This window comes from Cygnus olor, chromosome 1, assembly GCF_009769625.2.
Source record: "Cygnus olor isolate bCygOlo1 chromosome 1, bCygOlo1.pri.v2, whole genome shotgun sequence".
NCBI lineage: Eukaryota > Metazoa > Chordata > Aves > Anseriformes > Anatidae > Cygnus > Cygnus olor.
In genome coordinates, this window is record NC_049169.1 from 38997135 (window position 1) to 39012391 (window position 15257).

General features: G+C 42.6%; 1 protein-coding gene across 1 annotated transcript in view; it reads left to right on the forward strand.

Annotated features, from left to right (window-relative positions):
• The first annotated feature begins 4494 nt into the window (after nt 1–4494).
• LGR5 (leucine rich repeat containing G protein-coupled receptor 5) overlaps nt 4495–15257 on the forward strand; it is a 91198-nt gene continuing 80435 nt past the window's right edge. The window contains exon 1 of the mRNA XM_040553328.1: nt 4495–4919. Within this exon, the coding sequence (XP_040409262.1) occupies nt 4705–4919 (215 nt within the window). The 5' untranslated portion in view covers nt 4495–4704. The remainder of the gene's footprint in view (nt 4920–15257) is intronic.

The following is a 15257-nucleotide window of genomic DNA, read 5'->3' on the forward strand; positions in this document are numbered from 1 at the left end:
TATAAATACCTGGCTAGAGGAAGAATAAAGGCAATTTGACCTGTCTTGCTGCCATACTGCTATGCCTCACGGTTCTTAAGAAACTGTATCATAGCCGTGCATGACTCTCTAGGGCTAGAGAAAGACAAGATTTGTATCGACAGATACAGTTTGAGAAAAAAAGACTGATGGGCCAAAAAGAGAGATGCTGTCTGTTTTCAAATCTTAGTTGCACTAATAAAAGGTATTACAGCTCCTCTACTGCCTCACAATTCTTCATGGACCTTTGCACACAGCTTACATGTTCTCTTTCTTCTTTTGGCTTTATGTGAGATACAGACATAAAGATAAGGTAACCGAGCAGTTAACTTTAGAGTTAAAAAGCATCATTTCAAGTATTATTTAAAGCACATAGTTCCTACGTTGGTGAAATATCCACTTAGTGCTTTTGCAGACTGGCTGTAATTCCCTAAATGATGTCACATCCACCTCAACTCACAGTAATAGGTTTTCTTTATATAGCTTATTTCCACATCTTCGCTCTAACACATGGATTTTATTTCCTATACAGAGAATTACTGTAACGGTCAGCTTTCATTCCCTCCAAACAAAAATTCAGTAAATTTGCATCCTCTGTATTTATATTTTTGCCTCATTTCTTTTCCCAAATGCCTACCTATTGCAATGTGCCTGGCTAAGCTTGTTGCATTCTTTATTATCAAAATCTTTCAGAGAGAAAATAATGTTAACATCAGCACATCACAACTTGCTTCAAAATTACACTGAGTCAACTCTCACTGTATGAATTGTAACAATAGTAATATGGTTCTTCTAGTTTTGTCCCTTCTTCCCATCAACAATTTCATTACTGAAGAATATTTCAGGTGAATCCAAGTAAACCTCACCTGTCAAATGTTTGATCTTGCTTCTAGCTTAACTACACAACTGTTGATGAAAGAGTGCAGCTAGGTGGCAGTGTGCCAAACAAAAGAATCAACCAAAAATGACAATTTCTAAAGATCGATAACTGAGTAGGCCCTAAATAGCATGAAAACCTGAACAAAAACAAGTTAATGACACATAATCCATAATACCATCACAATCGACAGGTTATGGCCATGTGGTGAATTGTTCCATGGTACTTAAACTTCAGTATTTTTTATGGTTCTAGGAGTGACTCTTTCCTAACCATTGTCCATTTCAGGTACTGTCATTTATTACTATGTAAAACAGAAATGGTACTGTCTGCCTTGGTCTAAATAACATTGTATGGCTTAATAAAGTGATGTAAATACATGTGTTAGCCTAAGATCCTCACTGAAACAAGCTAAGTACATGATGCAAATGTGAATGTATACTGACAGGTAAATATGAAATTGGACACAGTACACAGCCTTCTCCTGTACAAATAAAAACCCTTCATAGTGATAGATGTTAAAAGGCATACATAATTCTTCAGGGCCGGCCAGAATAAAAGGACAAGTCAGGTGTCCTGCAAAGGGAAAAAGATCTTTCTGCAGAGATCACTGGGCAGAGCAGCACTGCTCTACAATAGCACAGCCTAAGGGCTAATGGAGCTTCACACTTGCTTAATGAACCCCTTCAATGTAAGGACTTCCAACACATCCAATGAAGAATTTGTTCCCCCAATGGGCAGAAAAAGAAATTCCACCCTGCACAATAGCTTTATTTTTTCCACAGCCTAACCACACGGCTGCACTGCCTTCTAGGTACTTACTCATCATCCATAGACAGGAAAGGAAGAAACATGATATATTCAGCTGTAAACTACCTTGTCCTTCCCTGCTGTACTTTTTTACTTTGGCGTTCTGTTGGACTCGCCTTAATATTAAAGCACTAGCTGCTACCTTTGCTAGTGCAGAATCTCTTAACATTTCTGCTTTAAGCTCCATTTTGGCTGGGACATCCGATGATTTCAGGATTAAGCATAAATTTCCGTTGTTAAATGCTTTAGCCACACTCTTTCTTTTTTTTTTTTTAATCAGTTCATCCAGTCTAAGCTTACAAAACAGAAATAGGAGTGAAAGTTTCTTTTTACAGTCCTGTATTTTAAAGCCAGCTTTCACGTAAAATCTAAAGTCTGTCATGCTGCAATTAATGATCTGCCCAAAAGATACATGTTAAATATATATCTGCTGTGTATTCTTGACCTACAAATCGGTATGCTCTTTGTTATGCTAACAATCCATAACACACTGTTTTGTTTATGAGTACATGGCACATATTTTGTATCGATAAACCTGAAGCTGGAGGGTCATCACATTATCACAATGAGAGGACAGTTTGCTTTAGTATCAGGAAGATAGGAAGAGATTCAAGACAGTGCTTTGCTGAAACCCCTCAGGGTTTTTTTTACTACTTTGGTAAAAGCCAAAGACCACTGATGGCTGCACTACAGATGTCACTCCAAGTGACCCGGACATTATGCTGAGTGCCAGAACCTGTGGGAAATCCGATGGTCCCAAAGGCATTTTGGAACAGTAACAGAATAGCAATTCCCTAAAACATTACCAAACTGACCGATGATTTTCCTTTTCTCTTTGTGGAGAACCTGAGACCTATAAGAAACATGAAAAGAAAATAACTGTAAAGCCTAATTTAAACGTATGGAGCTAAGAACTATCCATATCCATTCCTATCACATCCTTCTGTTAATCTTCAAGATGCTCTTTTTCCAAAAAAATATTTAAATTAAATAATAGCACCTTTAATATTTCAAAGAAAGTCACTAGCAAGACAAATGTATGCATGAAAAATAACCTCTCAAAGGAAGATATTTACAGTTAAACCCCACTATTAATTAATCCACCTGTCCATCCTCAGGTATCTTGTGCAAGGTGATTAAATCTTCTACAGAAAATGAACAAGCAGCCTACTCTTTGCTTTCTAGAACAAAATATGCGTGTAATGGCCTCAGGTTATATATATACTACTTCCCTACAGTTATGAAAAAGATTTGCTTATTTGTTAACTAAAACTATTCATATGTCTTTTGGCAGAGCACATTAATGACTCTAATGTCATGCAGTACAGATGCCTAAAAGAACTGTTTCACCCCAGAAGAAAGTAAAATATTCACAATTTATCAAGCCATTAGCATGTATCTATTCTGCACAGCATGAAATCTCTTAAAGACCATGCGATTCAGAAACAAAACTATTGCTGCTTTGCAGTGATATTAGACAGGGATAAGGAAGTCTGAGAACTGAGGGGGAATGGGTCTCCTGGACAGAGATCATAATACATAATGAAAATTGATTCCTGCAGAACTTTTCTCCTTGGCCATTTCTTCCTGTAAATTTGTGCTTTCAACCGCTGTTCTTATTAGTTTAGGATACGGTGATGCTTGGGGAAAAGCTTCCCAGCAGCCCCGTAGGCCTAAATCTACAAACCATTCTGGCCTAACTAGCAAGACAGCAGATTCCTTCTTTAGTAATTTAACTAAAGCACTTGAGATCCAGCTCAAGGTCCTTCTGCTGCTCGGATTACACCAAATGATGGTCCAGCAGTGGGAAGAGCAATTACAACTGGGTTGTATATAAAAGTATGTATTTTGCTGTCCTTTTCATTAGGGTCTCATTTCAGACTTAATTGTAGATTCAGAGACAGTATAGACAAAAACCTTCAACTAACGCTCTCCAGTGCATACCAAGTAGCCTGACCAACCATTTAGTCACCGGTTTCAACAAGAACTGGGCTGGCACTTGGTTATTAATCTGGTAGCTAGTCTCAAATCTGGAGCTTGTGGCCCGATTTGGAGAGAAAAATGTTTTTAAAAAATGGTGTGGAGGAAGAAAAAGGTTTAAAATTTGGCGGTCACCAGTGGCTTTGCTATCCCCAGTTAGAGAGGAGCTTGCTGAAGGCCTCTTTCTGCACAGAGGAGGTGGTGAAGTTACAGAGGAGGTCGTGAAGGCAAGGCCAGGGGAAGCTCTGGCAAGAAGGTGGGTGCAGGACAGCCCAAGAGCTTTTGGCAGCAGCCTCACAAGGTAGTTTCCCTTGGCAGCAGATCTGCTTGGGAAAAGGACTGGAAGCAGGTCTCCTCAGAGAAATGATCGCAAGCCTGCGATTTAAGTGAGCGGGAGTGGGCAGCTGGTGGATCCCAACCTCTCCACAGCTCATGGGTGGCCAAGTTGTCTTGTGAGAAGCTGGTGTAATGGGGGGCTACACCTCCTTTCCACCCCAAACGAGCACCCGAGCCACCTCAGCCCCATCCCCAACATTTTAACCGGGGAGGGGGCAATGAACGGACGGGTCGGCGGCCGTGGGGGGGGAGAACACAGCAAAGTGCCACACCGCGGCAGGCGGGGGCCAGCCGACATTCCCCCCACCTTCCAGAAACGTCGACCGCCACGGCGAGATCCCCGCCCTGAGGCGAGCCCCGGGCCACGGCGACGGCGGCTGCCGCGGGCCCGGCGGGCGGGCGGGCGGGCGGGCGGGGAGGCGGGGGGGGCCCCCCCCGCCTCCCGCCTCCCCGCCCGCCCGCCCGCCGGGCCCGCGGCCGCCCCCGCTCGCACGGCGAGGCGGGCAGGGCCCGTCGCTGTTCGGCGGGCAAGGCTGGGGCGGCGTCAGCGGGAGCGCGGTGCCGGCTGCAGGGCTTTAAAGCAGCGCGTAAGCCGCGATGCTACCACAGACAGCGGCGCGGCGGCGGCGGCCGCAGCAGCTCCCCCGAGCCGAGCGGGCGCCCCGCGGCTCCCGGCGCTCCCCATGGCGGCATCCAGCGCCATCTTCCTCCTCCTCCTCCTCGTCCTCCTCTTCCTCGCCTTGTGCCCGCAGCGGGGGGCGAGGGGCAGCGGGCAGCGGCCGCGGGGCTGCCCGGCGCCGTGCCGCTGCGAACAGGAGGGCATGCTGCTCCGAGCCGACTGCTCCGACATGGGGCTCACGGCCGTGCCCGCAGACCTCAGCGCCTTCACCTCCTACCTGTAAGTGGCGGCAGGACGGGGGCGGGGGGGCCCGGCCCCGGCGGTGACAGGAGGGCGAGCGCCCGGCTCGCAATAAGTTCGTAATCGCTTTTTAATTATCCGGGGGCTCCTAAAGCGGCTCCGGTGCCTGGAGGGTCCCCGTGCGATGTGCCGTCCGGAGGGCGATGGGAGGCGGTTGCAAGAGAAGGGCGATCAGGTCCGCGGGGACGTTATCTGCACCTTGGCTTCCCGGGACGCGGCTTTGAACTGCGGCTGCTGCCGATTTAATCGTTAACGCATCTCCCCTCGGGCTGCCGGGAGGCGGGCAGGTGGCCGGGCCCCGCCGCAACCGGAGCCTAAACCGGAGCCGCATAAACCGGAGCCTAAACCGGAGCCGCAGCCCGAGCTGGAGCCGGAGCCGCAGCCCGAGCTCAGCCGCCAAGCTCCCGCCGTGAGGGCATCGCCACCAGCCCGCCCGCCGCGCTCGGCAGCTCCGTTAATACTAAAATATATACATATGTTCTTATTTTTGAGAAGGGTCGGCCTTCAGGCTCTCTTGGTTTGTGTGTGTTGGAAGTGCTGATGTGAGATATTCTGGTGGTCTCCGCGCTGGTTTCGCGCAGGTCCTTGCGGTTGCGTGTCCAGGGGTCCTGTAGTGGAAGGCTTCTCCTCCCCGTCCCGCACGCTGCGGGTCGGAAAGTGTCCGTCCGTCTGTCCGTCGGGTTTGGCTGGCTGTTGACATCCTCGCTACTATGGTTACTGTAAGGATGGTTTCATGGCACTGTGTGCCTGCGGTACTTCGGTGATAATTCTCGCTCACTTCTCCGTTAATGCTGCTAATTCTTCAGAGGACATAAAACACGGCGCATCTGAGGGAGCAGATGAAAGTAAACTGGGAATGGCCTTCCTAAGAGAAGGGCAAACATGACAGCATCGGCGAGGTAGAAATAAAATGCCACTGATAAAATGTAAGTAGTAAGTATATGTTAGGGGAGAGCGTAGTTCAGGGGAAATAGCAGTGGTTTAGAGAGCTGAAAGGCTTTTTTAAATAGTGTACACATAAATGCCATCTGAAATTTATCTTAATAAGATCAATTTTAGCTTAGTTTATGCTGAGCGTTTCAAAGTGAAAGCCATTAATAATGTTAACACACCATGTTATTTAAATACCACTTATAGAAGAGCAGAGCTTTGGCTATACACAATAAAAATACAGTCTTTAAGATACATACAGAATTCACCACTGATTTCTAACGTATCAGATGAGGATTTGGGGTATGTACAAGACAGCACTTTCTGGTGCTTTGGAAAGTTGTAACCAGACAGATAGGTACTGAACATATAAAGGCATACTTAACCTGTACACGTCCCATGTCAAGTAGATGCCCAAATTTCATTATTGCTTGGAGGAATGCTAAAACTGGTAAAAACTTCTGAGGGTCTACTGCTTGACTGTTCTATGAATAAAAAGAGAACGTAAATATGCACAATGATGTCAAAATACCACTGGTGTGGACTTCTGCTGTTCAAAAGCTATATACCACCAGCAACCTGCTTCTAAGCAGGACTCTAATCTGGTCCACGTTTTTTTTTTTGAATCCTCTTGTCCTTCAGCAGGGGAATGACTTTCTCCAGTCAAGAATTCTGTGCCGTTCCATAACGAACACCCTGAAGTGTAAAAACTCCGCTGCAGGACAGGCAGACTTTTAAATGACCAAAAGACTGGTGCATCCAAATTTACCAGGCTGTTATTCTTGGATTGATTAATTATTGCCTAATTATGCAGAGCTGTAGCTCCTGCCCGCCTTCTGTAAAGAGCTGTCAAGTCTCATTTTCTGTAGATGGCTAAGCAATGGCAAATCTTAAAATATGCCTGCTTGTTACAGAGATGTTTCCCTCCTTGAGGTTGGTAGTAGCCAACTAACTCTTTTTTTTTTTTGGCTTTGGGTTTGTTTTTTTTTCCCAGCAAAACAGAAATGTCTTTTTGCGCAGTGACTATTTCTGCTTTAGAACAAAGTGGGAGATTAAAACCGTTTTAAACACATGGACTCTCTTTCCAGCAAAGAACATCCTCTCTAGTAGATTCCCTTCTTGTACAGTATATACATCTGGCCAAAAACTGTCTGTGGTTTTACCTTGTGTTAAGTTAGTTTATTTTTTTAATATAGCTTTTTTTCTTAATTTCTGTCATTCTTATCTGAGGCACCTGCATAGAAAACAAAAAGAAATGATAACTTGGTGTCCACTGGAAATTGTGTGAAAATTTGAAATGCCGAGGCCATCAAAGTTTGTTTGATGTTGGGACAAATGTGCACAGATCATGATATATCATAGTGGCTAAATTCCATGTGTTTCGTATGAAGGTGCTCTTGCAGCAGAGCTAAATGTAGTCTACAGCTGGACCTGTTACATGCTTCTGCACTGTTATTTAAAGTTGCAATTCTTGCCTTCCCATCAAAAATCTTTTTTTTTTTTTTTTAACGGTTATGTATCTACTGCCACGAACTGTTAGACTTTTTAAAAACAGGCAAGGAGAATCCAGTGGTTTCTTTCTGTTTCTTCTTCTTCATTTACTTTTAGGCTAAATAGTGTACTCAGTGTTTGTAATGCAATTCCTGGTGGCATTAATGTGAATTCCGTGTGCTGAAGGGCAGCACCGAGTCTCTGTTTCAAATTAAGAACTTGTCACTTTCCTCTCAGTACACAGTGAAAGGAAGAAGCCAGGATCTACAAGTCTTTGGTACATGGGATCCTCATTAATTCTCACACTAAGCCTGTGAGATAGTGAAGTATTGTTACCAGTTACTGTGATGTGGAAAACGGAGGCAAAGAAGGGCTTGCTCAAAGTTATGGGTAACGTTTATGGCAAAGCCAGTAATTAAAGCCAGAATGCCTTATCCCAACTCCATTCTTTCACCACAGGCTCAACCTACTTCTTCTAAATATATGCTCATTAAAAATAGTGTAAAATCTGCCAACTCCTGCTCAAGAATATTTAGTATGACAAGCATAAAAAAATCTTTTCATATGTCATGTGGTGACAATACAGATGATAGCTCTTAAAGATTTTGAGGATCTTCGTTATGTGCCTGGATAGCACAGAAACGAAAATGTATCATAAATGCCAGTGCCATCTAACAGCTCAGATGCAATGTTCTTTGTGATCAAAACCTTTAAATGAGGAGACTAACATGAAACCCTTAAGAGGAATATTTTCATAATGTTACCATCTTGGATTGACACAGATATGTGTGCATACATGTATAATTATTGCAGGCTACGGTATGTTGCCTTTTCCATTACGGTTTACTTAATGAGCTATTCTGGGATAAGTGTTAGTTACATTTTAAAAGTTTTGAGTACATTGTAAATATGTGTAGTAGCATTTTGAAAAATATGATTCCTATAATTTGTAATTCTTCATAGGAATAGCTTGTTAAAAAGATTCCTTTTCAAAACTATGGTAACATTGATAGTATTACAGTGAAGTCTATGAAGAGGAAATCACTGCATATTGGAAGTTTTATAACATAGTCCTCAAATAAATTTTGACCTTCTGCTTCATTCATTTCCATAATACCTTTTTTGATAATAATTGTTCCTGTAAACTTCTGAGGGTGTCTGCAAGTGTTTAAGGGCACTTAGCAGAAAAAAATGTCAGAGAATTTTGGAAAAACAATACTTAGTTCTTGAAGGTTAAAAAGTACGTTGCCGTAAATTATCTGCACTTCCGAAATGAGACATTAGTTGTTTCTGTGCCAGAAATACCCGAAAACCTGAAGACTAACTCTTTGGGGGTAAATTTGTACTATTTTAGTCATTCTCATTTCACAGTGCAGGCTCAAGTTTTGTCTGCCTCTTCATCTAAAATACTGTGAGAATGACTGCAGTGTCTTGAAGAGATCTTTTCGCAGGGTATCTCCTTATGCAGAAGCAAACTTTACAAAGTCTCTTACCACTTCCAGATCCCTTGACAAGGTTTAGGTGTTAGGTAGCTAGTAAAATGTTTGCCTTTTCTTAAAAAGTACTTCTTCACATAGCTACAAACCTTATAAACCATTTTTTTTTCTTTTCTAGTTGAAATAAATTAAACGTTTGCCATGTGGTTTCAGTTAATAACCTGAGTCTCATCCCAGTTGTGGATGAAGGTGAATCCAGATTCTGGGTTTAGAATTCAGTGTTACATCCCCTCTTTGAGAAGACCACGGGGCATTTCCTCTCTGCTCATGGCAATAATAGGTATACAGAGGTAAATGGTACACATAGATAAATTAGAGGTGCATAAAAACTGAAGAAGTAACAGACTGTAAAGTTGATGTTCACCAGATTTCAAAGGGTTTGCTTTACATTTCAAATCATAATACATCAACTCAAAGTCAATTTATTTGTGAAAAAATTAGATTTAAACTGCCCTTTAGAAGAGAATGTCACTCTTCCCACTTGAGACTAGAGTGCCAAAAATAACTTTTCACTGCCTTCTAAAGAGCCCTGTGCTGCTCAGGAGGGGGAAAAAGGACTCACGCTACCTCTCTCCTGAGAGCATTTGCTGCGTGGAAACGCTGCATAAATTGCTGGGCAAAAGGGAGCTGTCTTTGAGCTGGAAGAATACAAGGAGCTGGCAGGGTGAAGGCACCTTCCATTTCGTTTGGTATCTGAAGTGCAGAGGACAATTGGCTGGGCAGAGGGAGCCCGACTCCAGCTGGGAACGCGTGCACTGGGCTGACCTTCCCAGCCAGCATGCCAGCGGAGATTAGGCTTTCCTCAAGTGCTCCCTTGTTAACCCAGTCTTCTCTCCGACGTCATTTGTCTTTCAAACATTGAAAATTGCTACCAGTTTTGCCGTCCCGATTGCTTGCTTTTATTCTGTGTTTGTTGGCCAAAGATAATATTTCATCTGCATGGGCTGCTTTCGTAATTCTTGACCGGTCACTTGAATGGTCTCGATTAATGCAATTTGTAGTATTTTCCCTCACTTACTTCCTTGAACTGTCCAGCAGATCTGATTCTTTTCCCAGTAAAATCATGGTAAATAGGGTGTGGTTCCTTTGGCTCTGAGTAAACCGGCAGACGGCAGAACACGATGTGGTGTTTTTGACATATGAAAACAGCTTTAGACTGGAGCTAGAAGAAAATACCCTAATGTCTTTAAAAAAGAACGAGATGTGATCAAAGCATGCTAGCTCCTCAGAGACTTAGCAATTCATGTGGCAAATCCTTGTGCTGCACGCTCTGCGCCGTTTACTGGGAAGACCTGAGCAACGTCTGTGCAGTTTTACTGATCAGATGTGAGAAGGTTAATACCTGGAGAGCTATAAAAGAAAGAAAGGTAGTGGGGGAAGGCCTGAGACAATGTTACTGTTGCCTGCTGAAGGAGTGCTACCCTCTTCATTCTCATGGAATGGAAGTTTAAGTGAAAACTCTGCAGAACTAAGACGATGAATGTCTTGTACTATATATGACAGTAACACATGGTACCCCTGGTTTTAGACCCAAGAAGCATGTTTTTTATATTTTATTTTTTTCCTAAAAGCCTGTGGGCAACAGCTTGAATTTCTGATTTTTTAATTAGAGACATTGAAATGAGTATTAAAGCAGCAGGACCCACTCAGACATAGCATCCTGGAGTGCCTTTGCTGTTTGGATGAGAGAAACCCATCAGCTGCTGCTCGGAGGGAAGCAAGCACTCTGGCCGGGAGAACATTAAACTAGGTGCAAGCAACACCTGGAACTCCAAGCAGGAAAGAAATGGGATAGCAGTGCAGATCCCCAGGAACTGTATAGGATGTCCCCAGCTTGATAAGGCCTTTGCTGAGACACCTTCCAGTTTTATGATTTGGCCGTGGTTTATTACATTGTTTTAGCTGTGAGCTTTGGTTTTGGGGGGCATTGGCTGCAGCGCTAACTTCCATCTTGGAAAAGAGAAGCTGTATTTTCCTGGCTAGACACTGTTGCAAAAATAGTTATTTTGAAGTGTAGTGTTCTCCAATAGTGATAATTATAATAATCAGCCCCTCCCAAATTAAGATTTTATTGGTAACAAATGGGCTCTTAGTTTGGGCCCAATTGTATGATTTGGCTCCCATCCTGCAAATACTTATCCAGATACTTAACTTTAGTGTCAGGAGTGGTTCCACTGAAATCACATGTGCAAATGTTTGCAGGAGCAAGGCCTTGTGTAATTTTAAAATAATTGTCCCCTTCCCCAAATACGAACTCATTTGTGCGGAATAGTTCCAGTATGATGTTCTGCTACACAGTGTCTTTACACAGCCCGATGCATTATGTATACCATAAATTGTTTGAAAGCCTTTATTTCATTTTTTTTTTTGAAGTCTTATGTAAAATGTGTATTTAGTTTAATCTAGAAAGCACTGTCTTTCAACATTGTTATGTAATTGCAAGTAATTTTAGGGATGTGTTTTTGATAAAAATTGCTGAAACGTTTTGCATTGTAGTGTTTCAAGAAAGGCAGGAGGGTTTCTGGCAGGAGATACCATACTGGTGTGGGTACTGGGAAGGTAGGTAGGTAGGTAGACACCTTTTAACAACATGCCCAAAATCTATCAGTGGGTTGCAGTACAGAAAAGTGCTGCTCCCACCAGGGAAAATCTCTTGCAGACACTTGAATAAACACTTTCTTTTTTATTGACAGTAACCGTGTTTATTAATGTTACCTAAGTATTACCTGCTTAAGTACCACAGAAGTGTTTGGTGGATTGGAACTTAATTTGTATAATGATTGTGTATAGACTTAACCCTTTAGTCTTAATTTTGTGTGTGTGCTTTTGTATATATAACTTTTCCCATAAAAAACATACAATAATTTGTTCATGCTGTTCATGAATGGGATGTGGAGGGTAGAAAAGTGAAGATCGTGTTTAGCACTAGTTGTTTAATACTAGTACTGCTCCATTTTCTTCATGTTTTTTTGCTGTCAGTTCATTTTCCAAACACTTCAGGCTACTTTGCCTGAGGATGAAACAGTTACAGCACCAGAGTTAGGCAGAAATAAAATTTCCCTAGCTCTTGTTTCTGCAGCAGTAGGCATCTTAGGATGCCAGTTGTACCATGCCTTCTGGATCCTGTGATAATATAAACGCTAGTCTAAGTGAATGAGAGAACAGATGTGAGATGATGTCAGCATTAAGAGAAGTGTAACTGCACTGATTTGGCATTCACTGCGTTTGTAAATGAGTCTCTGTGTGCCCTGAGGGGAGAAGTAGGTCATAACTGGCAAAGGAAACAAGATAAGGCAGAGCTCTCCCTCACCCATCTCTGAGCGTTACCTGTTCTAAGCCACCTTGATGAGTAACTTGCCTTTGGGTCTTTTATCCCTGATCAGTTTGGCGTGGAGGCTGCCTCGGAAATTAAATCTTTCTCCTGGTGGTCTTGCACATGACAAGGTTACAATTATGCATGTGATGGGGGGCAGGTGAGGTTGTCCAGTGTCCAGAAATGAGATTCATCCTCACGGAGGTGTCAAAACCAAAGCTTCTGCAATGCCCTGCTGCACAGAGGTTGCCATTTTGGAAGCATGAGGGAAGGGCAAGAACTGCTTCTGAGAACGGGGAGAGTGATCGGATAGGGATAGGCAGGATCCAGGTAGCGATTGAATAATAATAATAAAAGGTAAATAAATAAACAGAACCTTTGGTTCTGCTCCTGGATACAGTAATGAAGCAATTTACAACTTGAAGCGAGTCGTGCAGCTGTTGTGTAGTCTTAGTTTATGGAATGGCTGAGACAACCACCTACATCTGAGTTTAACTAATTTGGTAGTGACTGATAAATGCTAGAGATCTGTAGATTAAAAACACTTAATGAGGTGCTAATTACAAGTATGGCATGGTAAAATAAGGTGAAAAACCAAAGTTGTTTTTTTGTTTTTGTTTTTTTTTTTCTTCTCTTCATATGGATGTACGTCTGCCTTTCAGTTTGGATCATGGCTGCCTACATAGGCTGAACCTGGGGGTATGTAAGATTCTTACTGGAACAGGTAAAATCCACACAGGCATCTGAAAGCAATATTTGACCTGCTGACAAAAACGTACAGGATCCATATGTTTGGTGCAGTGTGGAAGCATTGCCTGCGCTCATGCTGAAGTCGTACAAAGACAACAATTTGGAAGAGGGCCAAAAGAAGTGCAGGTTCAACCCTGTGGCCTGATAAGGGTCTCAGGAAGTCAACCCACGCCCTGTGGTGTCCCCCACGTAAAACTTCAATGTATTGACCTTAACCTGCAACAGGCATACACAATTTCAGAAGGATTAACAGAGGAGTTCAAACTGCGTTGCGAGGAGAGCAGGTAGCCTGGGAATCCGTCTGTATCAGTGCCATAGAGTACTGAAATGTGACTCTCAACAGGCACCTCAACCAATTTCAAACCCTCAGGAGAGGTGGCAGTAATCGAAATCACAGTTTGCATTTGTGCCAGGAGTCTGCAATAGGACTTCGTAGGGTACAGTTACCTTGGCATAGTTATTACCAGAAAAGAGTGTGACTAACTGGCCCTGGTGGAGATAACGCCTAAGGATAATTGTGATGGGGTGAAGAGCATAGGTTTGCAGTACTGATACCGTGTTGTTTTTTTGTTTGTTTTGTTTTTTAATTGAGTGTGGAGCACAGTGAAAGTGTAATTGGGAGCAAAATAAGGTGCTCACATGGTGTTATTTAGGCCAGCACTGACAAAGGACAATGTGAAAGCTCATGATCCTGGGAACAGCATCTGGAAAGGCTTTAAATTTCTCAGCATGTGGAGACTACACATCTGACCTGTTGCCTGTACATACGTAGAGTAGTGTGAACTGCTGAGTGCCACAGCATTGCTTCCTTCTGGCTAAGGTAGGAGATGTGAAATGAAAGGGCAGGACAAGCATCTTGGAACATCCTGTCTGTCTGAAGGCCAGAGACAGCATGGCCCGTAGCTGAACAGATTACTGAAATCTTGAAGCAGATGTCTTTAGAGTAAAACAAATGTTTACTGAATACTGATAAGAGGAAAAACTTTAATCTGGAATAGAAAAAGCCATTGTGTAGAAGCAGATACTTGTGGAAGAATATTATCGTGGAAGTATTTCTTGGGTTATTTGGATGGAATATTTATAATAAATCATTAGAGGGGGTGGAGAAAAAAGGCACAGTGCCAGGTTCATCTCTGCATGTCCCTCCATGTGTGCAAGTCAATACTTATGCCAGGAAAGACTTCAGGTAGTTTTTTGCTCTGCATATACTAACAGAACTAGCTTGATTCTGTGGAATCGGTACTGCTAAAATAAATTCAGTCTGAAAAATTCAAAGTCTTTAGAAAAGCATTGGTTAATGTAATTAAAATGAAGCATTAATTTCAGTTTTAATTTGCCAGCTCATGAAGGAAAACACTTTTAATGTGTTATTACTGTGCAGGGTGTCTGTCTTTCAGAAACAAATAAAAGTCAAAGTTGTTTTTAAGAAAAGAAAAAATATTTTAATCGTGCAGCCAAGTGATCATTGCTGTGTCATTTGTGTCAGGATGTGGACTCTAGCAGGAGAGTTGTATTGTATCAGAGTTGTGGTCAACTGCACAGACTTTCCAGCAGTTGGAGGAAGGTGGGATTTTCTTTTATTTTCCAGTCTATTTCTTGTTGTGAAAAACGCAGCAGATTTTTTTGAGGATGCTTACACAGCATTGTGATATATTCATCACATTTATCATAGACAGATACTATCCCACCAAATAGAGTTATCAAAATCACGTTTGTCCTCGTATTAATGCCTCAGCTGTTCTCCCTTCAGTGGCTGTCTCGGGTCAATCTGTGAAGAATCCTGTAAACCTGAAGCCAGATGTGGCCTGTTTTCTACATTTATCATCAATCATGGCTATAGCGTCTTGCAGGCATGTAGCTCTATGTTCCTGCCTGCCTGACCATAGGGCACTGCTGTGCGAGCATCAGATTTCACAAGGAATTTGCAATATCCAGATTGACTGCATGGTGTTATTTACAGTGTTACGTCTCTGGGTGGGAAGTATACAGGGAAATGCTGCATGCTTTCAACATGCTGTTAGTTTAATCTATGCTGATAAGGGTTTGTGAAAACTTAATTATGAACCAGTTCCGTTCCCATTGAAGCTAAAACTCCAACTTCTCAGGATCATATGGATCGAGCTCCTGGCATGTCCCAGTTAGTTTTATTATAGAGGGTTCTGTTGGGTCGCGGTGAGCCTAATCTAAAGCAAATTATTCAATCTTTATCCAAGTATCACCGTATGTTGAGTACACAAACAGATTTGTTTTTCATATTTGGCAAATGAATAATTGCCTGAGAACACAATGAGAGTAATTAATGGTAAATTATATTCATTAGTGGTTTTGTTTATCTCA